This window comes from Prinia subflava, chromosome 8, assembly GCF_021018805.1.
Source record: "Prinia subflava isolate CZ2003 ecotype Zambia chromosome 8, Cam_Psub_1.2, whole genome shotgun sequence".
NCBI classification, from domain to species: domain Eukaryota; kingdom Metazoa; phylum Chordata; class Aves; order Passeriformes; family Cisticolidae; genus Prinia; species Prinia subflava.
In genome coordinates this window covers 5,500,944-5,521,904 of record NC_086254.1, presented here as the reverse complement: position 1 = coordinate 5,521,904, position 20,961 = coordinate 5,500,944, and the positions used below count along the sequence as shown (strand labels likewise).

The 20,961-nt window shown below is 51.6% G+C and overlaps 2 protein-coding genes across 6 annotated transcripts; one reads left to right on the top strand and one right to left on the bottom strand.

The window, feature by feature from the left end:
- Nucleotides 1–942: 942 nt before the first annotated feature.
- On the bottom strand, nucleotides 943–7,788 carry RAD51D (RAD51 paralog D). 5 transcript variants are annotated; one of them, XR_010081040.1, is made up of 12 exons: nucleotides 7,655–7,786; nucleotides 7,080–7,189; nucleotides 6,416–6,477; nucleotides 6,155–6,273; nucleotides 5,846–5,927; nucleotides 5,602–5,736; nucleotides 5,085–5,180; nucleotides 4,812–4,902; nucleotides 4,017–4,087; nucleotides 2,993–3,160; nucleotides 1,364–2,349; nucleotides 943–1,161 (listed from the first exon to the last, which is right to left on the bottom strand). XR_010081040.1 is itself a non-coding variant. In XM_063402523.1 (11 exons), exons 2-11 carry the CDS (start codon nucleotides 7,159–7,161, stop codon nucleotides 2,266–2,268), a joined length of 990 nt encoding a protein of 329 aa, XP_063258593.1. In that variant the 5' UTR covers nucleotides 7,162–7,189; nucleotides 7,655–7,786; the 3' UTR covers nucleotides 1,206–2,265. The 5 variants fall into 5 exon arrangements, 2 of the variants coding, with proteins under 2 accessions (XP_063258593.1, XP_063258595.1); XR_010081041.1 differs by having other exon boundaries at nucleotides 943–1,156; XR_010081042.1 differs by lacking the exon at nucleotides 943–1,161 and having other exon boundaries at nucleotides 1,206–1,486; nucleotides 2,215–2,349.
- Nucleotides 7,789–8,176: 388 nt separating this feature from the next.
- Nucleotides 8,177–19,421, top strand: UNC45B (unc-45 myosin chaperone B). Its single transcript, XM_063402517.1, has 20 exons — nucleotides 8,177–9,754; nucleotides 9,879–10,048; nucleotides 10,301–10,337; nucleotides 10,620–10,795; nucleotides 11,346–11,435; nucleotides 11,869–12,036; nucleotides 12,261–12,429; nucleotides 12,716–12,886; nucleotides 13,717–13,888; nucleotides 14,121–14,421; nucleotides 14,585–14,679; nucleotides 15,331–15,472; nucleotides 15,903–16,043; nucleotides 16,232–16,359; nucleotides 16,521–16,587; nucleotides 16,900–17,013; nucleotides 17,098–17,213; nucleotides 17,548–17,665; nucleotides 17,762–17,917; nucleotides 18,645–19,421. The coding sequence occupies exons 2-20, from the start codon at nucleotides 9,887–9,889 to the stop codon at nucleotides 18,909–18,911; spliced, it is 2,790 nt and encodes a 929-aa protein (XP_063258587.1). The 5' UTR covers nucleotides 8,177–9,754; nucleotides 9,879–9,886; the 3' UTR covers nucleotides 18,912–19,421.
- Nucleotides 19,422–20,961: the final 1,540 nt, after the last annotated feature.

Here is a 20,961-nt window from a genome sequence, read left to right as displayed (position 1 = left end):
CCTTAGTGCCAAAAAGCATCCCTGCTGCTGGGAGTGCGAGGTGCCCTGCCTGCCCTGGGACTCACTGCCCTGCTCCAAGCCTTTCCAGGGGTTTTCCAGCTGTTTTGGGCATGGGGAAGAGGCAGGGGGAAAGGACATCCCAAGCCCTGCATCACAGAGCTGCAGGAGTGCCTGCCTAAGCATGGAGGGGAAAGGCTGAATGAGCATATTTAGGTCAGAAATTCCTTTCAGCCTGATTTTACTATGCAAATTTAGGGCAAATGAGCTTGAGTAGGAAGTCAAGTTTTTCCAGCTGGGGTAAGAGATTCCCATGACCTGAACGCTCCTGCTGTCCCCATACTGTGCATAGCCAGCACCCACAGTGACACCTTCCCTGCAGCAACACAGCCAGAAATTCAGGACACCCTGTGACCTCGGAGCACACCCGGGAGCAGAAGAGCTGCCACACAAAACCCACCAGCCCCCAAATCACATCACAACCTTCCATGATGTTTCCCAAAAGGGAAAAACCTCCCACAGCTGCAATTAGCTGAATGGCAAGGAGAGAAAATTCCCCTCAGTCACGATTATGCCAATGAGAGCTGGGATGGGAGGCTTTGAAGGGGCCCAGACTTCACACCATCACCTTTCCTGACAGACTGGCAGTGTCCCTGTTGAGTCACCACCCCGTGACTCCCTGGTGACTGCTACAAGGGTGGAATTTCTTCTGTCATTTCTCAGGGATCACAGGGAAGATGCACACAGGGTTAGTCTCATGCTGACTCTAATGAGGGTTCAAAGCACGTTGTTCCTCTTCTCATCCTGCTGGTTAGGGGAAGGAAACATCTGGAAAGCCCTCTTGGTTCAAATATAACCCCAGAGGTTTCTATTTGGCTTTTTCCTGCACCACACTCCCCCACAAGAGCTTTGCTTCCCTTACAAAACCTCAGGCAGAGAGACGAATTAGAAATTGAAATGTGCGTGTACCACCCCTTTATTCACAGCTCCAAGAGTGGAGCTAGCAAGGAATTAACTAACAAGAAATTAGCTAATAAGGTAAATTTCTGCTTGTACGTTCCAGCCACGTCAGCACAGGTCTCCAGCAGATGGGAAAACCATCCTCTTCCTCCTCACCCCAACCAAGCAGGCTGCAATCCCTGAAGCCAGACCTCACCTCCTGAGCTTGGAGAGCCAAGAAATGCAAATAAATACACAACTTTGAAAAGTTTTCAGTAAAAATTATGTATTTAATGTGCCAAACACAGCCTTGGAGGGCTCCGGAGCTGTGCTGCTGTGTTATTAGTTTAATGAGCATGCCCTAATTAGTCCCATCTCCCAAATTCTCCATCAGCTATCTTGAAGTGCAAACCATACCTCAGCTCACCTGCCAAGGAGGTCTCTCAAACTGAGAATATCTGAGACATCTGGGATCAAGAGCAAACTCCACATCCGAGCCTCCCCTCTCCTCAGGAGGTTGCCAAGAGCAGGCAGGAGCAGCTGGAAAGCGCTGGAGCACAGCAAGATTATTTTAAACATCACCACATGCAATTGAATAGGTCCTTGAGCATCAAGCAGGGCCAGCTGGTGCCAGCCAGGACCCATCTGCCTCAGCTGATCCAGATCAGAACCTCCATCAGTTATCAGCAAGCCTTTACACAATCCAGCTGTGCCCCAAAAACACCAGCAGGTCCCCACAGGGCCTGGTGTTACTCTGGGGAGAAGGGAAGATCAAGCATCTCATTATGTTCCTGCTCATCAGCAGCCTGTCCCAGCATAGCCCTGCTCAACATTTTAATTAAGTTCAGAGCAGCTATCATTAATTGAATTCCAGCTCTCAACAACCACAGCAACAGCTTTTTTCCTTTTATTTCTGAACCAAGCCCACTGTGGGCCTGAGGATGTTCAGAACTCCAGGAGCCAGTGAGCCACGGGGGGAACAAAACCAGCACGGGGAGCTGTGGGGTTGTGCAGGGACAAGGACAAAGCTGATCCCAAACAACACCTGAGGACAGGGCTGGCTCTGGGGGGTGAAGACAAGCCTGCAGCAGAGGGCAGGACCTGGCAGTCCTGCTGCCCTCACAGCCCAGCTGCTGCAGGCAGCATCTGCTGGGCACACAGTTCTGCAGGGAGCCCCACACTGTTTTTCCATGGGGAAGAAGAACAAGAGATTTTTCACATTGGTCCTTCCCAGGGCTGCAGGACTCTCAGCCAATTTGTAAAACCTTCAGTGCTTGCCTGCTTTTGTGCAGCTCCCTTGAACCTTGTGACATTTGTTTTTCCATCCCATCAGAGTCCCTGTGTGGGCGTCACCAGGCTCGGTTCCAGCACATCACCATTTCCAATGTCCAGCTCCACCTGGATCCCTGTCGGCTGCAAGGTGGAACAGAGCAAAGCTTATCCTCACACTGTTGGACCCTACATCACTCCACCTCCTGTCTCAGAGCCAAAAATCCCAGTTACATCCCCCTGAAGATTTCCTTCTGCTGGTGCCCCTGTTTTAACTGGGTCTGCTGAATGCCGAGATACAAATAGACAATGCAATTTAGCAAAGAAAGAACATCTTGCTCTGAGACATCCCCAGACACACCATTATTTAGCACATCCAGGACGCATTTCGCTGCCTAGCACACCACCATACCCAAATTTGTTTGGATCAAGCAGCAGAGCAGGCTCAGAGCCAGGAGCAGTGCTGCCTCAAGCTGAAGTCACCTCTGAAGGTGTCAGAGCCATTTCCACAGACCCACTGCCCACACACCATCAGGAGAGTGACACCAACACCAAGAACACAGTGACCTGTGGTTGCCACTCATTTATCCTGCCTACAAACACCAGCCCAGGCTGCTGGGAACAGATGCTCTTCCCTTCTGCAGCAGCCAGCCAGGCTGCACCAGCTCCTCTCCCACTGCCAGAGCCCACCCAGCGAGGCTGGGTCCTGCCCCACTCCCCCACAGGAGCCAGGGCCAGTCCCAGAGGTGCTCCTGCATTCCCAAGGGGTGGATCCAGGGAGCCTCACCTGCCGGGGTGACTTTGCCAGGGAAGCAGCACGCCGTGTGCTGGCTTTGTCCCACGAGGCTTCTTTGCTCTCCAGCAGCACCCGGGTGCTGGGCACGAAACTCCAGGAGCGGCCGAGGGCTGGCTTCAGCAGGCCAGTGCTGCTGTCCCTTGTCACCTGGTTGGTCACCTGCAGCACAAACAGACTTATCAGTGCCTGGGAAAAGCAGTGCCACTCGCTGTAGTGGAACACTGGAGGTCACCAGGAAATCCTGGCCAGGCTGTTACTTCTAGGAAGGTTTTTGCTGCTCCATCCTGAGCCCTCCTTCAGCTCCTCTGAACACAGCCCAGGTAATTGCCCCACAGCAGTATTCAGGGAGTTCACTGATATCTCAAGCTGCATCACTCCCGGTGCTGAAGTGACCACAAAGTAACTTGGGGCCTCAAGTGTCCTTCCAGACATGCTGTCCTTGTCACTTCATCAGAATGAAGGGCAGGACTGTCTCAACATCTTCCAGTGCCAGGCTCTGCAGACCACCATCTTCTGGTGTGGCCTTCCCTGTTCAGACACATTAATTGTGGTCCCATCCACCTGTCTGGTGCATTGGCAAATGCAATTGCTTGGCCAAGAGCTGGGGAAGGCTAGAGCAGGGCCCTTTCCAGCTCCTGTGGGATGATGCAATGCCCTGCAGTTCCTGCAAGGTGACCAAGAGGTTACCCAGGAAGCTGGCCAGCCCCTTAAATGAATGGTATTATATCAAAAATAAACACAACCAGCCTTTCCACCTGCCTGCACTTAACTCTGCCTTGCTCAATCCAGTGAATGGCTCAGGACAGCAAGAGCAGGAGGCAGCACATCAGGTCTTGCCCCATGCTTGGAACAACACATCTGCAGGCTGCAGAGATGGCAGGAGCAGGGCACTGGGGGTTCAGGCCTCTGGCTCCTGCTTAGCTGAGAGCAGGGTCCCCTCTCCCACAGGCTCCAGAGCCTCCCCATGGCTCCTCACCACACCAGCACGTGAAGGACAAAGCACAGCAACACTCACCACAACAGCAAGGCTGAACTCCCTGGCCAGGGTCTTGAGCTCCTTGGAGAGCTGCATCATGAGGGCCAAACCTGGAGCAGGACAAAGCATTTGGGGATCAGCCCTCAAAGTGCATCCTGGAAGCAGCTCACATCTGGATTTCCATGAGCACTGGATTCAGCACCAGCACTCGTGTTCATGAACACCTTCACTGGACCATTCCCCATCCTTTCCTATCTTAGAAGGATAAAGGTCAAAAAACTCTACAAAAGCACCAGGAGCTACAGACAAGGCTGGCCCAGGTAGATTTAGCAGGCACAGGAGCCATCTCTCCAGCTCACAGCTTCATTTCCTACAGCCCATGGCTGTCATGAGACCTGCTGTGGTAGCACTGGCTGCCACCCAGCTGTGCAAGACCCTCTGGGAGGTGTTTGAGGGGAATCCTTGATATCCTCACTTCTGATTTATGGTCCTTTCAGCAGAAAGAGCTCTGCAAACTGTGCCAGCAACCATCATGAATTTCTGACACTGTAAGAGAAGTTTTAATTTACAGGCAAAGAGTCCAGTGCCTCCCCTGGATGGGTTTCAGACCACTGCCATGAGTGTGCACGGCCACAGCCAGCTGGAGGGTGTGCTCCTAACCCTGCAAACAGACTCCCCTTTTATCCAGCCCCAAAGGAAAAGCTGGGAGCAGTCACATCCACATCAGTCCTGCCCCAGCCCTCACTCCAAGCACAGCACACGTGGGTGGAAGAGGCTCTGCAGGATGAGCAGAGAGCTCTGCAGCCCCCTGGCACACACAGTGACCCAGCTCACCCTCTGACTGCCTGCCACCCAGCAGAGGGGAAATCACAGCCGACACTGAGTCCAGCAGCACCATCTTGAGAGGTCCCATGGAGCTCACCACCTGCAAGGAGGCACCGCGTGCGAGGTGGAGTGACAAATCCAGCAGGTCTGGAGCCTGTGAGCTGCACAGAGGCTCCAGTGCCCCCAGGATGAGGCAATCTGGAGTCACTGGTCAGGCACACAACCCAGCTGCCCTCCCTGCAGCTCTGGGGAAGGGAGAGGGGCCCAGAGGCTCTCTCCTACCTGCTGGGAGAGGCGATCCCGCAGCTCCTGCAGGGCGCTCAGCAGCTCATAGATGTTGAACACACGGACAACCTGGATGCGCTGCAGGGCCTCCAGCTGCAGAATAAACACAGCCTCAGTCTCCCCAGGGCTTGTCCTACTCCTCCTGCCCCAGCTGCCACCAGCTCTCTGCACTCACACCATGCCATGGAGCCGGGGACCCTGATCTTCCACATTTGCCTCACCCCATTAACATCATTGCCCCTAATGAACTGATGGGAAAAGCAACAGGGATTGAGCTCAGGGAGCAAAGTCCTGCAAGTCCTATAAGTCCTTCCTTTCTCCCAAGGAAAACAACAAAAAGCAGTGTCTGTCTTGAGCATGGCACCCACCAGGCCACAGAAGGAAGGGTTTGGACTCCAAAAACCCCATGAGGACAAAGGCAGAGCTGGAAAGACAAACTATCTCTAGGGTTTCTTGCAGGCGACAGCAAAGTGAGTTTTAGAGCAAGCAGAGAGACAGCTCCAGGGGAACTTGCCTGCTCTTCCTCATCCTCAGTCTGGGCTTGGAGCATCTGGCAGAGACGGGAGGCAGTGAAACCCCCCGTGGAGTCGAGAAACAGCACGTGCTGCTTGAGGCCCAGGGACACACTGGCTGCAATGCCCAGGCACACCTGGGGGACAGGGACAGGGTGTCAGCCAGCCCTCACATGTCCCTCTGCTTCATCTGATGGCACCATCTTCACCCCACCTGTCCTCTCCCCTGTCCTCTGCCCCACTCACCTGTGTCTTCCCAGTGCCCGGTGCTCCCATGAGCTCTGTCACCTCCCCCGTGTACAGCCCCGAGTCCAGCAGCTGGTCCAGGCTGTGGGATGGACACAGGGTGGGATTATCAACACCCCTGCAACCACACTGGCAGGGGCACTGGGAGGCATCAGTCCCCAGACGCTTGTCCTTAAAGTCCCCTTCCCAAATGCACACAAGTGCATGGGAATGGTTCGGAGACTGAAATTCAAAGCTTGTGCTGGCACCCACAGCCTTGTGCAGCAAACCCAGCCCCAGGCAGAGCTGGTGGGTGGGTGAGGTGCCCACCTTGGGCTGCCAGTGGGCAGGATGGCAGTGGAGCTCTTGAGCTCCTCGTAGAGGTCTGCTCCGTTGGCAGGGAAGGTAGAGAACTGGGCCAGGAGCACACGTCTGACTGCCACCAGCGCCTGGGGGCAGAGAGATATCTGCAAATCAACAGCCAGCAACTGCTGCAGAAGGGCCCCCCAGACAAGGCCATCCTTGTCCATGAGCCAAACAGCTCTGAGCTCCCTGGTTAATGTAGCAGGAGTTAGGAGCAGGCCCTTCTACCTTGTAAGACAGGGAACACTTTTGGGCAACGTCCTCCAGGTCTGAAGACACAAAGTCCACCACTGCAAATAATGAGGGACAAGGGGTTGGAAGCCAAACATGGTCAGACCACAAACACCAGAAGACAACCAGCTTAGACAAAACCTGCACCAACAAGCCAAGTGTCTGTGCCCTCTGTCAACACTGTGAGTGGAAGAGTTTGTCCTCTGAGATAGCCCCATCACTCATCACAGAACAAATCATCTCTTGAAAAACAGAGCAGAGAGAAGCTAGTAAAAATTTTCCATGTTTTGCTTAAGAGCTGCCCAGAACCTTTTCCTTCCCCTCTAACGGCAGGGTGTGCCCAGGGTGCAGCATTCCAGGAAGTCGGGCATTTTTCAGAGGGAAAATGGCACAAACCCTCCTGAAATACCATAAAAAACCCGAATGGATCAATCCTCAATAAGCCTCTGCAGAGATGTCTTACAATGTCCTTACACTTTCCTGCTCCTTTGGAGAACTCCTTACTCATTGTATCCACCCACGAGGACCCAGAAGACATCCAGCAAGAAGGATAGAGAAGGATATTCCTCCACCATCCTCCCAGGATGTGGGATGATACAGATCCACCAAATTCACAGGGGATGATGTTCCCCAACCCGAGACCCCAGTGCCACCCTGTTACCCGTCCTGATGCCATTGGTCCTGAGAAGCTGGATCATGTCTTCAGTGAGGCCAGGGCAGAGCCCAGCCCGCAGCACCACCATCTCCACAGAGCAGAAGAAGAGCAGAGACCTGTGGAGGAGATGGGAGAGTGGAATTCATAGAATCATTAAAGCTGGGAAAGACATCCAAGATCATCAGCTCCAACCCTGAACCCTGCACTGCCGGGTCCAACACTGAGCCACGGATGGCGCCTGCCCCTGAAGCCGGGGATAAGCCACCCAAGCTGATATGGGTGCTAATTAATTCCTCTTTGGAGCCAAACAGCCCAAAATCCTGCACGGTGAGCACGGGGGCATCGCCGCGGCTGGGGGAGCACAGCGGGCGGGGGGACTCCCTCCGCGGGCAAGGGGATCCCCCATCCATGGACAGGGGGACTCCCTCCGCGGGCAAGGGGATCCCCCATCCATGGGCAGGGGGACTCCCTCCGCGGGCAAGGGGATCCCTCCCATCCCATGGGCAGGGGGACTCCCTCCGCGGGCAAGGGGATGCCCCATCCCGAGCCACCTCCACCACAGCCCCACGATGGGCACCCACCGAGCTTCCCACCGGCCCGGGCTCCCCGCGGCCCCTGCCCGCTCCTTTCCTGCTTCCTGCCGCCGGCGGAAGGGCCGGGGCCGCCGCTCTTCCCCTCTGTCTGTCCCGGTCCGTCTGTCCCGGTCCGTGTGTCCCAGCCCGCTGGGTTTCCCTCCGCAGCCCCTCCGCCGGGACTAGCGGGGCGCGGGGGTCCCTTCCCGCCCACAGCGGGTCCCGGGGTGGGTGACACCGCCAGCCCTGCGTTTGTCCGGGCTCATCAGCCCGTGCTGCCCGGTGGGAAGTGAAGGCGCACCAAGGGCTGGGAGGGCTTTGCTGCCCTGCTGGTGTTGGGAGCCATGTGTCCCTCGCTGGCTGCCTTGGAGGGTTGAATTCCTCCTGGGAAAGCTATGTTTTGGGGTATTTATTATTATTATTATGTTTTTCTTTCCAGACGAGGCCTGAAGAGGGCTCTCGGCGCTCGCTGCTGAGCCTGCCCTGCGCTCTCAGCTCTGCCTTGAGCAGCAGCAGCACCCAACACCCTTCGATTTTGTAACTCAGTTTACCTGCAGTGCTTGTGACAGTGAACGTTTATTCTGGCTGATGTGAGAAAGGCAGAGTACTGATATGTCAGCCTGCTGAGCCTTGCCCAGTACCTAAAGCCATGCAGGAAGGAGTTTCTGGTGTGTTAATCCAAATGAATGCTGGAAAAGCTGCTGCACTGAGTCTTTGCACAAAAAGAAAAGTCTTTGCAGTCTTTTTTGCACTGCACAAAAGTCTGTCCAAGGCAGGAACGGCATCTTGCACTTTCCACACCTTTTGTCCTTGTGCCTTGGACCTATTCCCAAACAGGTAAAGATGTGGGAGCTGCTCTTGAAGCTGCCTGCAGCTGTGGTGTTGATGGTTTGCCATGAAGGGATTTACAAATGGATTTGGAATTGCCTCCCACCTGGATACCAGGGACCAGGGAGTACTGCTGGTGGTGGTGAATAAATCAGGAGCCCTGGACAGGGAAGTTCTGTGCTAATTCTTGCTGCATAAGAGCCACAAGCCACAACACAGCTCACACAATTAAAGACAATGATATTTTTGCTCCTGGCAGTGTCTTGGTCAGCCCATGCGCTCCTCACTCATTTCCCCATCCTGCCAGTTCCCTGCTGTGCTTTATAGTTGGGATGTACACCCCCAGTAGGTACACTGGGGAAGGCAAGGCCTGTGCTTGAGGGGAGATAAACCAAAAAGAATTCTTGATTGTGACTGATAGGGAAGAGAGTGGACTGAAAGGCTCAGTTCTCTTGGAGCTCGGTGCTGCTTTGTCTCCTGGTGTCTCTCAAATTGAGGCACTCATCACGGCACTTCCAGTATGTTCCAGTCCAGACCTCTGTGTTAGCCCATGTCACTGTGTTGCTGAATGCCCACGTGTGGGGCGGGTGGTAGCACCAGACTGGGGTGGGATGGGCTCCCAAAGGCCCTGCAAGGAGGAGGAGGCAGTGCTGGGTGTCAGCCAGCTCTCCATCCCAGGGAATTCTGGAAGGTGCTGGGCGCTGCTGCAGCTGCTGGCCTGGGGCCACTTGTTCCCAAGGCTCAGCTGTCTCATGCTTCCCTAAATAGAAAGGGAGAAGGGTCTGAGCACTGTGATAGGGGTCAGCCATCCCAGCCGTGGGCTTCTTTGGCATGAACTCCCCCTTCCTGCTGCCCGCACCCTTTGCAGCTCTGCAGGCAGCGGGGAGCTGGGATTTGCCCTGGCAGGTGGGAGAGGATTCCCTCTTGCTGCAGAGGGGGGCTGCCTGCCTGCAGCCAGGTGCCCCCCTAAGCTGGCCCCGGCTCCCAGCCCTCCCCAGGCGTATAAAGCACGAGGGGACAGGGAGGAGACAGGCTGTGGTGACAGGTGACACTGACAGGCAGCAGGAGCTGCCAGGTCCTGCCCAAACTTGGAGTGGGAAATGAGCTCTTTCCTGAGCTGCACGGACTCTCCGTAGTGCTGGGAGATTTGTTTAATTCCTTTCTTTGTTGTTCTTTTTTTTCTTTTTGTTTCCTAAGGATCTACACTAGTGGGAAAAGCTTCTGAGAAGCCACAGCCTTGAAGAGCAATTTAGGTCTTCATTTTCAAAACTCTTCAGCCTGGTAAGCTGCTTTTATTAATGTGTGTTAATTGTATGTGAGTCTCATGGTGGAACTCAGCTTGGGGGAGTAGGCAGGCGACCCAAGCAGTTGAAAATGGGACACAAATTGATGTTTTTCCTTCAAGCTCTCCAGATGGAGAATCCCATCCAGCTGAAAGAGGAAGGCAATAAGTATTTTCAGGCCAGTGACTACGAGAAAGCCCTCCAAAGCTACACTCAAGCCATAAAGCTCAACAAGGACAAGGCGCTGCAGGCGGTGCTGTACAGGAACAGGGCAGCCTGTTTCCTCAAAAAGGTGAGAAAAGCTCCCCTCAGCTGGGCAGTGCTCAAGGGGAGAAGAGCAGGAGGGCAACCAAGGGCACTCACAGGCTATGGACTGGGTGGTTTGTCCATTTTTTGAATAGGCTGTTTCCAGCTGGTGTGAAATGAAATGTTCTGGGCTTGTGCTGGAGCTTCACTGGGAACAGAAAGGTCCCAGTGTCCATCAGCAATGGGGACATGCTCCGCTATTCCATGGCTAACAAATCTCTCCTTTCTGGTTTAACAGGAGGAATATGCCAAGGCAGCCTCAGATGCATCTAGAGGTAAGGAGGGGGGTTATGAGGAGAGCTGGATACACTTGCTCAGCCTGCTGTCACATCTGCTTTTGGGACACTGTGGCCTTATTCCTTGATGTCCACTAACACCCAAGTGCTGAGTCTGCAGGGGAATTCCTGGAAGTTCAAGTGATGTTTCAATTTGGTGTGCTGGTGCAATCAGTGCTAATCAGGCACTGATTGATGCTAATAACAAAGCAAATTACAGTTTGCACAGGCCATTGCCAAGCAGCAAGCTCTGATATCTGGTGTTTTGGATCCCTTTCCCAGCTATTGACATCAATGCTTCGGATATCAAAGCCTTGTACCGGCGCAGCCAAGCTCTGGAAAAACTGGGGAAGTTAGACCAAGCATTCAAAGATGCTCAGAAATGCGCCACCCTCGAACCCCGCAACAAAAACTTCCAGGAGACCCTGAGGAGACTGGGGGCCAACATCCAGGAGAAGGTAAACGCCAGGAGAGCTGTCCTGGATTCACAGACCAGAGGTGGGAAATCCCTGCTCTGGGTTACATCAATGGATTGTTGGTCATTCTGGAAACTCGTGGCAATATAGGGGGATAAATAGGCTCCATTGACTGGAAGTTCATGCTTGATGTGTGTAAATCTGAGGGTTGGGTTCAATGGTTAAATTAAAAAGTGTGGGGGCTCCCTCCTGAGGCTGGTCTGGTCCTGAGTGTCGTGGAAAGATCTTAGCAAGGGACTGGACCAGCTTTGGGTTGGGTCTGGCAGTTGCCACATTGCTACCTTTATAGGGGTGCTGTGAAAAAATCCTTGCACCACTACATACTGTGAAGTCTCAGAAATTAAGGTTTAGGGCTGGCTCTGCGTGTGCCCGTGGGATGGGTAATGGATGCTGATTGCTAAGAAATTATATCTCCTGTTATTCAGTTTAAATTACCTGTGGTTTGAGGGGAGGGAGTATTCTTGAAGCGAAAAAGGAAAGTTGCTCCTTGATTTTCTCCTCCTGATGCTCTGTGCTGTCTCTCTTGGCACAGCTGCGCATTCAGTTCTCCACAGACTCGAGGGTGCAGAAGATGTTTGAGATCCTGCTGGATGAGAACAGCGACAAAGAGAAGCGAGAAAAGGTGAGAACTGCCCTGGACTTGGAGAAATGGCTGCTTGATGTCAGAGGCTGCACCAGGGAGCAGAGCCCTGCGTGCCCTTCCCCACCTCCCCTGGATGGAGGGAAGGAGCTGGGAGGTGAACTGCACTCAGAGAGAGGGAAAATCACCTCTGTGCTGAGGGGAAGGTGGCCCAACCTCCCAAAATACCAAAGGTGGGATCAGCCTTGTGATGAGGTTCATTTCTGCCACCCTCCAGATGTTCCCTCCAAGCAGTGACCCACTCTTCTTGGGCAGAGCAGAGCTGATCCCAAATGCACTGGATAAACTGGTGGGGTCTGAGCTGATCTGCTGCATCTGTCAGGACATGGCTCCCACCAGGATCTCCCAGAACTGCAGAGATGTTCTGGAGGCTGAGCTGTGCCACTGACCCCTGGTTCTTCTGCCTCCCACCCAGGCTGCAAACAACCTCATAGTCCTGGGCCGGGAGGAAGCAGGTGCCGAGAGGATTTTCCAGAATAATGGGGTCAACTTGCTGCTGCAGCTGATAGAAACCAAAAATCCTGAGCTGATCTTGGCAGCCGTGAGGACCCTTTCAGGAATGTGCACAGGACATAAGGCTCGGGTAAGGACAGGGTGCTTGGACCTTCACTGCTATTGCCTTTTGCACCTGGGGACAGGGAAGTTGAAATAATTTGTGTTGTTTGTGAGCAGTGGGAGAAGATTAAAAGCCTGATTTGTACTGATTCAGGATTCACTGAGGAAAATCATTTCTTTGTCCCAGCTGAGCCTAGAGGACACAGGGAGGCCTTTGCTAACACTGTCCTGCTCTCTCCTTCCTCGGGCCAGGCCACTGCCATTCTCCATTACCTGGGCATCGACAGCATTTGCATGTGGATGTCGGTGGACAATGAAGAAATCTCCCTGGCTGTCTGCAACCTCCTGCAGAGCATCACCGACTGCCTGCTGGGCCAGGGGAAGGAGGAGCACCACGGCAAGGAGGAGGCTCTAGTGCTAGGTAACAGCACATCACCTGCTCTTCATTCCCTCTGCCTGCAGGAGGAGTGGGCCCGGCAGGGAGGGCTCTGCTCCTGGGATTCCACCTTATTCCTTGTTCTTTGCTGAAGTGGGGACTTTAACCTTCAGCTGTACAGGAGGACAACCTGCACACAGCTCTTACCCTCATGGATAGCTTAAATACTTCCGTTCCAGCCACAAAGTGGCTTTGAATGGTTTTGACTGAGCTCACCTGCTTTCACAGATAACTTCTTATAACTGGCTGCTGCTGTTTTGCTTCTGTGTAGACACTAAGAAGGATTTGAGGATGATCACGATGCGTTTGCTGGATATGCTGGTCAGTAAGAAAGTGTCTGGGCAAGGGCGAGACCGGGCCCTCAACCTCCTCAACAAGAACATACCAAGGAAGGACCTGAAAGACCATGACAACAGCAGGAGCATCTTTGTCATCGACAATGGTGAGTCCTTGCCCACCATCCTGTTCTGATTTGGGAGATGTGGAGCTGTGTGTTCTGGCCTGAATACCTGTAGAACTGGTCCTTCCTATAAAATAAATCCTCTCTGGCTTTTTTCGGTGCATGCAAGCCTGGAGCAAAGTTAGACTTATTAGCAGGAAACAGTGCTAAGAGAAAATCAACTGTGTATGAGAATAAGAATTTTTGAGTTTCTAAAGGACTGCCTAATATCTCTGCATAGTTTCTCTAATGTATTTGCTAATATTAGGAGGATTTGGCTTGGATAAATTGTCTGGTTTAGACAGGATGAGATGAGCACCTGCTGAGCTTGGTGGACCCATAAACTGATCAATTCTAAAATTGGACAGGGGTGAGGAATATGTGTGTGTGCTTTTGTATTAATTCCAATGCATGCGTATGTTACCATTTTGATGGAAGTTATTTAATAATATTTCAGCAAAAGGAGAGTTAAGTCATCCAGAATCACTTGAAAGTGGCTGAGTTTTCTTCGATCAGAGCCTCCAGCGTTGGAGGTCAGTAGGTTTAATGTCTCCTGACAAACATGACAGATCCAGCCAGGGGCCTAATGCAGCTCTGCTTATCTCACTCTGAGAACTGGAAAAAAGCTGCAAACCTGTAATCCTACCAGCAGAAGCTCCTCCCTAGTAAATATATGAGTGCGTTTTTTTTGCTTAAGACTTATGTGATTAGGATGCCAAATAATTGAAAACCATCCACTCTAGCTATTCCACAGCAAGAAAGTAACAAATGGTATATTGAGTTTTGCACAGACCCTCTCCCCTGTGACAGCCCTATCACTCCATCCTTTCCAGGCTTAAAAAAGATACTGAAAGTGGTGGGCCAGATTCCTGAGATGCCTGACTGCCTGCCACTGACAGAGAACACCCAGCTGACTGCCTCTGTCCTCCTAAATAAGCTGTACGACGACCTGCGCTGCGACCCGGAGCGGGACAACTACCGCCTGATCTGCGAGGAGTACATCAAGTGAGTCGGGCTGGGCTGGCCCAGAGGGCAGGAGCAGGGGTTCTTGAGGGTGAGATCAGGCACTTGAAGTCCATTGTGTTCAAAACTGGGAGGTTATGACTTGCTTGAGATCCTGCTGCATCACAGCTTTGCAGGAATTCCCAGATACCCAATGGGATTCATCAGCACAGCTAAAGGAAGGACATTCCCTCCCCACTACTGTTCTATACCCTACTACCTCTATCCCATGCAGGAGCAAAATCGACCCACAAGACATGGATAAGACACTCCACGCTGTCCAGATTGTGTCTGGTGTTCTGCAAGGGCCCTTTGACCTGGGCAACAAGCTGCTTGGCATGAAGGGGGTGATGGAGATGATGGTTGCCCTGTGTGGCTCTGAGAGGGAGATTGACCAGCTGGTGGCTGTGGAAGCCCTCATCCACGCTTCCACCAAGCTGAGCCGAGCCACCTTCATCATCACCAACGGGGTGACACTCCTGAAGGAGATCTACAAGAAGACCAAGAATGAGAAGATCAAAATCCGAGCTCTGGTGGTAAGGATGCAGCCCCACCTCTATTGCCTGCCATACTCAGCAGCTTAATCCTTGGAGAGGAGGAGGTTCTGGGAATGAGAGGTGGGTTTAGGCTGTTTTGGGGAAGCAACACAAGAGGATTAATGAGCCTTTCTCCCTGGTATGTCCTTTTTATCCTCCTCAGGGTCTCTGCAAGCTGGGCTCAGCAGGAGGCACGGACTATGGCCTGAGGCAGTTTGCTGAGGGCTCCACTGAGAAGTTAGCCAAGCAGTGCCGAAAGTGAGTGGCTTCACTTCTTGCTTCAGCCATTCCAACCTCTGCAAAGCACAATATGTTCCTCTCCACGAGATCTGCCCATACGTTGCCTTCATTTCCTGTGCTGCCTGCCCCCAGAGCCATTGCACTGGGACGTGGAGCTCCTCTGTGCCTGAAGCAGCCATGTGTTCCTCCTGCCTCAATATCCAGAGGAGCTTCTCCCTCCCTCACTGCCCATGGGAGGCACCAGACCCGGTTCCTCCCTCTTTGCTAGAGCGGCACAGCCTAATTAATGCTGACCTTGAATATGCACAAGTCCCCTCTGAAGGTGGATTTGCCAGGTGGAGTAACCAGGGAGGTGGGATCAAGTTAGGAAGTGACTGAATGGGTGGTCATTCCTGCAGGAATCTCATGTTTCATGGGATGGAAAAGGCAAAGAAGTGCTGAGTAGCTGTCCTGGTCTGTCATTCCCTGCAGCATTTAGATCCCACAAGTTAGGCTATGGGAGGAAGATCGTGTCTCAGGGGGAAACATCCCCAGCCTGAGGAGCTGCAGCAAAACCTGAGGACAAATTTGGGCCTGAATCAGCCTCAACATTTGTTTTTCTCCCCCTTTTTCCAGATAAGTTAGTTCAGGCTCCAGGATAGAAATGTGAGTGTTTTTTCTCTCTTCCAGGTGGTTGTGCAACACCAGCATTGATGCCCGCACTAGGAAATGGGCTGTGGAAGGGCTCTCGTACCTCACCCTCGATGCAGATGTGAAAGATGACTTTGTTGAAGATGAGCCAGCCCTGAAAGCTATGTTTGATTTAGCCAAGGTCTGTCTCCTTTCCTTGTTCCCTCATTCCTCTGGTAACATCAAGGTCTCCCAGCTCTCCAGACCTACTCTATGCCCCAACCAGAAGGAGCTGTGACCCCAACCCCTCATTTCTGGTTTAGCAGAACTTCAGTTTTGCCCCAGAGACATCTCAGGGCTGCTGCCATCCTGCTCTTCTCCCTAGGCTGAGGAAGGTTGCTCCTACCTTCACTGTCAGCAACTGCATGAAAACCAAAGGCACCCAAGGTGTTGACATCACTCATGATGTCCAACAGACCTTGTTGACCATGAAAACTTTAATGGGCTATAAATTTGGAGGCAAAGCCAAGAACATTTCCACTACTGCAAAACACCATCAGGGCAGTCCAAAGGGACCTGTTTCCCTGCTGTGCCCTCCTCACCCTCACACAAGTTTTCATTTTCCTTTGCAGGCAAGCGACAAGACAATCTTGTATTCCGTGGCTTCTGCGCTGGTGAATTGTACCAACAGCTATGATACCAAGGAGCTGGTCCCAGAGCTGGTGCAGCTGGCAAAGTTCTCCAAGCAGCACGTGCCTGAGGAACATCCAAAGGTGGGTTGTGTCCAGCTGGAGATGCTGCTCAGAAAGACATTCTTTGGTGTATCCATTGTCACAGACTTCAGGTCTCCTGTCTCCAGACTGGAATTGCTTTGCTCTCCAGCCAGGCTGGGCTGTTAGCTGGTTTGATGGCAGAATGGCAGCTGCTAAGGGCTAATCCTTTCCCAATGTTTCCTCCTCAGGACAAGAAGGATTTTGTGGTGAAGCGGGTGAAGCGGCTGCTGAAGGCTGGGGTTGTCTCTGCCTTGGCCTGCATGGTGAAGGCTGACAGTGCCATTTTGACAGACCAGACCAAGGAGCTCATTGCCAGGTGCCTTCACTGCAGTCCTGGGAGCTGGGAGTGCTGGGCAGCCCCTGTGCTGTGGGGATGGACAGCTGGGGTGGGGCATTCTGCCTGCGGGGGAGTTCCATGAGGGCTGTTGGCTGTTGCTGTCCTGCGTGGCTGTTTCACTGAGTGTTCTGTGCCTGCAGGGTGTTTCTTGCCTTGTGTGAAGACCCCAAGGACCGTGGGACCATTGTCGCTCAAGGTGGCGGGAAGGTGATTACTTTTAAGTTCACATCTCCTTACGTGCTGTTAATGCCTGTCTCCAGTGAGGGACAGTGACAGAAGAGCACAAGTTGTCCCCCTCGGGGCCATACTGGCACTGCAGTCCCATCTGTGCAAGGCTCCAAAGAAGTGATGTTCTTGGAGTGACTGTGTGAGCTACAAGCTCTGGCTGGTGTCTATTTGAGAACAAAAGCAAGACATCACAGAGGGCTGTGGGGGTTTTTTTTTAACTTGTTTTAGTCTGTTAAGGCAATCCTGTAAATCTTCTCAGAACACTGAATGCTTTTTCCTGTGTGTCTCCAGGCCCTGATACCTCTGGCTGTGGAAGGCACAGACGTTGGCAAGATAAAGGCTTCTCATGCTCTGGCAAAAATCGCTGCTATCTCCAATCCAGACATTGCATTCCCAGGGGAGAGGGTAAGATTAAAAAAATAATAAAAACAAAATCATAGATACTTCCTTTAGCAAATGAAAATTGCTAATACAGGCCTTCTCTTCCAGGTGTACGAGGTGGTGAGGCCCCTTGTCAGTCTGCTGAACACAGAGAGAGATGGCCTCCAGAACTATGAGGCTCTGTTAGGTCTCACAAACTTTTCAGGAAGAAGTGATAAACTTAGGTGAGCTTTACTGCTTTTTAACCTCCCTTCTTCCCCAGGAGTGAATGTGAGTTACATGCTGGACTATGAAGACTGATCAGTTTAAGCGACCTTTGGCAGAGCTACAAAGGTCTCAGAGCTAAAAGATTAATGAAATGGGAAAAGGAGAGTGGCACATTTTCCTCTAGAAACAGCAAAGACACAAACCTCATCTGCATTAGACAGGGAATGACCCATGCCATGAGCTCCAGTGCTGCAGACACTGATTTGTTTCAAGGCCTTCCCTGACGTTAATATTGATAAATTGGTTACTGCTTGACCTATAAATTGAGGTTTTTACTGGTCTTTGACACAGGTTGAAGATAGTCAAAGAAAAGGCCCTGCCAGATATCGAAAACTACATGTTTGAGAACCATGACCAGCTTCGACAGGCAGCCACAGAGTGCATGTGTAACCTGGTGGTCAACAAAGAGGTAAACCCTGGGCACGTCCAGCCTGACTGCGTGCACCTGCCCCTGTGAGGACATCCCTAATTGTGTTCCCTCTGGGCATTTCTGGGGTTCCTTTAGGTTCAGGAGCGGTTTGTGGCTGACGGCAATGACCGGCTGAAGTTGGTGGTGTTGCTGTGTGGTGAGGATGATGAGAAGGTGCAGGTTGCAGCAGCAGGAGCCCTGGCCATGCTTACGGCAGCGCAAAAGAAACTCTGCTCGAAGATGACTCAAGTGGTAAGACATAACTGTGGTTGTGGGCAGTGTGGATGTACCCTGCAAGGGTCCTGGCTCAGACGTGAAAAAGTCTCTCCAAAGAAATATGCAATTTACTTGTTCGACCCAGAGAAGATGGGACCTGGGTGTGCATGCTTTTAGCCCATTTTGATGAATATCCAAACCTTGTTCCACCTGGAAATGAGAGGAGCTTGATCAATAACCTACTGAGCTGTAGAGATCCCAAAAAGGTCTAGAGATCTGTGCATCCCTTCCCTGCACAGATCTCTAGACCTTGAGAACCCAGATCCTGCTGCAAGGCTGAGTGTCTGCAGAGCTGTGGTTGAGACGTCCTGAACCCTATTTTTGCACACATGATTGGATACTGGAGCTTGTTAAGATAAAAATGATTAATCAAGCAAAAGAGAAGCTCAAGAAGATTGGGGTGAGGGAGTGTCTTAGTCATCTCAGCTGTGTCAAGACTCTGTACAGGTTCTTTTCACAAAGATTATGCAGTAGCCTGAATATGAAACATGTTCCATGTTGTCCCAGTGCTGTGAAAGATTCTGACTTAAGTGCAAGAAAAATTGAGTTTGAATGTTTGGAGTCAGGTTTCCTTAGTTAAAAAATGAAATAACCATAAGTGACGTGAGTATTACTTTTCCTTCTGCTGAAGGAAGCAAAAGTCATGTTCTTGGTTGATATATTCTTCAGATTAGTACTAATGATCTCTCTCTCTCCCTTCCAGACCACCCAGTGGCTTGAAATCCTGCAGAGGCTCTGCTTGCATGACAACATGGAGGTCCAGCACCGAGGACTGGTCATTGCTTTCAACTTGATCAGCGCTGACAAAGAGCTGGCGAAGAAGCTGGTGGAGTCAGAGCTCCTGGAGATCCTGACGTACGTCGGGAAGCAGGAGGATCACCCCAAGAAGCAGCACATCATTAGTGTGGCACGTGACTGCCTCAGCAAGTGCATGGATTATGAGCTGATCAAACCTCTCTCTCAGGCATGAGGGAACAAAAAGCACCAAAAGAGGCTGAGTGTGGGGGGAAACGATGGAGAAATGTGGAAGAGTGAGAGCCGTGAGGAGAATCTAGTGCCATTGTCAAGGCACTGAATAGTTTGGGGACAGCTTTGGAGGATCATAAGCTGTACGAGGAAAAGGAGGGAATTTGCCTGGGAAATTTGGGAAGTGTCCATCTGAGTAATTCCCAGATGGTGTAAATCCTTCCTCTGCCCCCATTCAGCCGATAATGAAGAAAGTTTCAAGGCCCAGCTGTAAAAGAGTTGGTTGTGTTGGAGATGTGTCAGGAGGCTGTTGGAAGGAAACCCAACAAAGCTGAAATCGGTTCTGCATCCACCTCCAGCTCCTGGTCCTTCTGGAATTCCCAATGGTGGAACAGGGAGGGTTAAGTGCCTTCTATTCTGTAGTCTGAAAATAGGATTTTAGCTGTGTGGTTTTTTGTTCATTTATTGGAAGTTGTGTGCCAAAGCATGAGGATGGTGGGTGAACTCTTAATAAATCCACTACTTTCTTCCACATGGAATTCCTGTTCTGATTTTATTAAGCAAAAGGAGAATTTAAGGCACGTCTCACTTGTAGTCTTGTATCATACCTGGAAAAATCGAATAACTGGTAGCACTGGTTGAATTTTCACTCCTTGCAAACCATCCAGTGCTCCCAAATGCAGTAGAGTCACCACAAAGGTGTCACACCAAGGTATAGGGAATGTTGAAAATATCCCATTTATGAAAAGAAACCAGAATGAGAAGCAACCCACCTGCTGGTCATGATATTAAACTTCATTACATAAATATTTTCATTCAAGCAGAGATTCTTAATGCAGGCTTTGGACAACACAAAAATCATAGACTGTTGCTTTAGTTCCTGAGGGAAAGTCCCTAAGCATGTAATAAATATAATCTTACTCAATAATTATTTATATATTAATTCAAAGACATTAAAATATTTTTGATCATACTAAATATTAACGATGTTCACAATAGGCATAGCATGATGAAATGTTGAGGTTTGGGGTTATGAAAGGAACCATGAGGATAGTCTTTTCTTGCATATTAAGGAAAAAAAAATAATGGAAGCGCCTCTAGTATCCTGAATTTGGAAAAGATTGAAAATTTTAAGCTACTAGGTTTGATAACCTAAAGGCAAATTTATTTGGAGCGTGATTCCAGATGTACTCAATGAATGTGATCACGTTCAGTTAAATCGCTGGTGCTTTATAATCACAGCAGGGGCTATCGGGCTGTTCTTCCAAACCGAGAGAGCCACATTCCTTGGTAAGAAATATGGCTTGTTTTCTACCAGCCTTCAATTTTTGGATACCCATTTCTAGGGATTTTGAATCTGGCTATCGAAAGTACTTCACATTAACTCTACACAGGTTTACCTAACCAGCATCTCTGACACCAAGACAAAATGCCATTGGTGTTTAAAAAGAGCAAAGTTTCCCTTTTCCCACTAAAGCCTCTCTTTGGAGCAACTAGGTTCTACTAACTAGCTGTTGCTGAAGTTGAGTGGGGAGATAACTTCTGTAAAAGACATTTATCGGCATTTCTTTCAGCCAAACACACGCAGAACACCCATTTTACACAAACAGCGACCACCCGCTCCCTCAGCCCCCTCAGGCTCCCTCAGGGCGGGAAATGCCCGCACCGCCCCCAGCTCCTCTAACGCGCCTTCCTATTGGCTCCCACCGGCAGAGCCGCGCGCTGTGATTGGATGTTACCAGCGGACGGGGCGGGGCAAAGCGGGCGGCTCCGCCCCGGTGCGGCCGGGCCTGTGGGAGCGGAGCGGCGTGAGGGGTACGGGCCGTGGACACGGGACATGTGGACACGGGACACGGGACACGGGACACGGGACACGGGACACGGGACAGCGGGGCTGGGCAGCGGGGTCCGCGGGATGCGGGACTGCGGTGGGCTCGGAGTGCGTGGGGACGGGGACAGGGAGGGTGAGGGGACGCGGAAGCGGCTCTGAAGGCTGGTTGAGGAGAGTGAACCCGGCCGAGGTGTAGGGCATGTGGGGTTTGCTGAGATGCGGA

Coding starts and splice junctions, on each gene's coding strand:
- RAD51D (XM_063402523.1), bottom strand. CDS start 7,161: ATGGTGGTGCTGCGGGCTGGGCTCTGCCCTGGCCTCACTGAAGACATG. Junction 6,274..6,415: donor AGTGTTCCCTGTCTTACAAG/GTAGAAGGGCCT, acceptor CTCTGCCCCCAG/GCGCTGGTGGCAGTCAGACG. Junction 2,350..2,992: donor TGGCAAAGTCACCCCGGCAG/GTGAGGCTCCCT, acceptor TCCACCTTGCAG/CCGACAGGGATCCAGGTGGA.
- UNC45B (XM_063402517.1), top strand. CDS start 9,887: ATGGAGAATCCCATCCAGCTGAAAGAGGAAGGCAATAAGTATTTTCAG. Junction 13,889..14,120: donor ATCTGCGAGGAGTACATCAA/GTGAGTCGGGCT, acceptor TATCCCATGCAG/GAGCAAAATCGACCCACAAG. Junction 17,014..17,097: donor TTGCATTCCCAGGGGAGAGG/GTAAGATTAAAA, acceptor CTTCTCTTCCAG/GTGTACGAGGTGGTGAGGCC.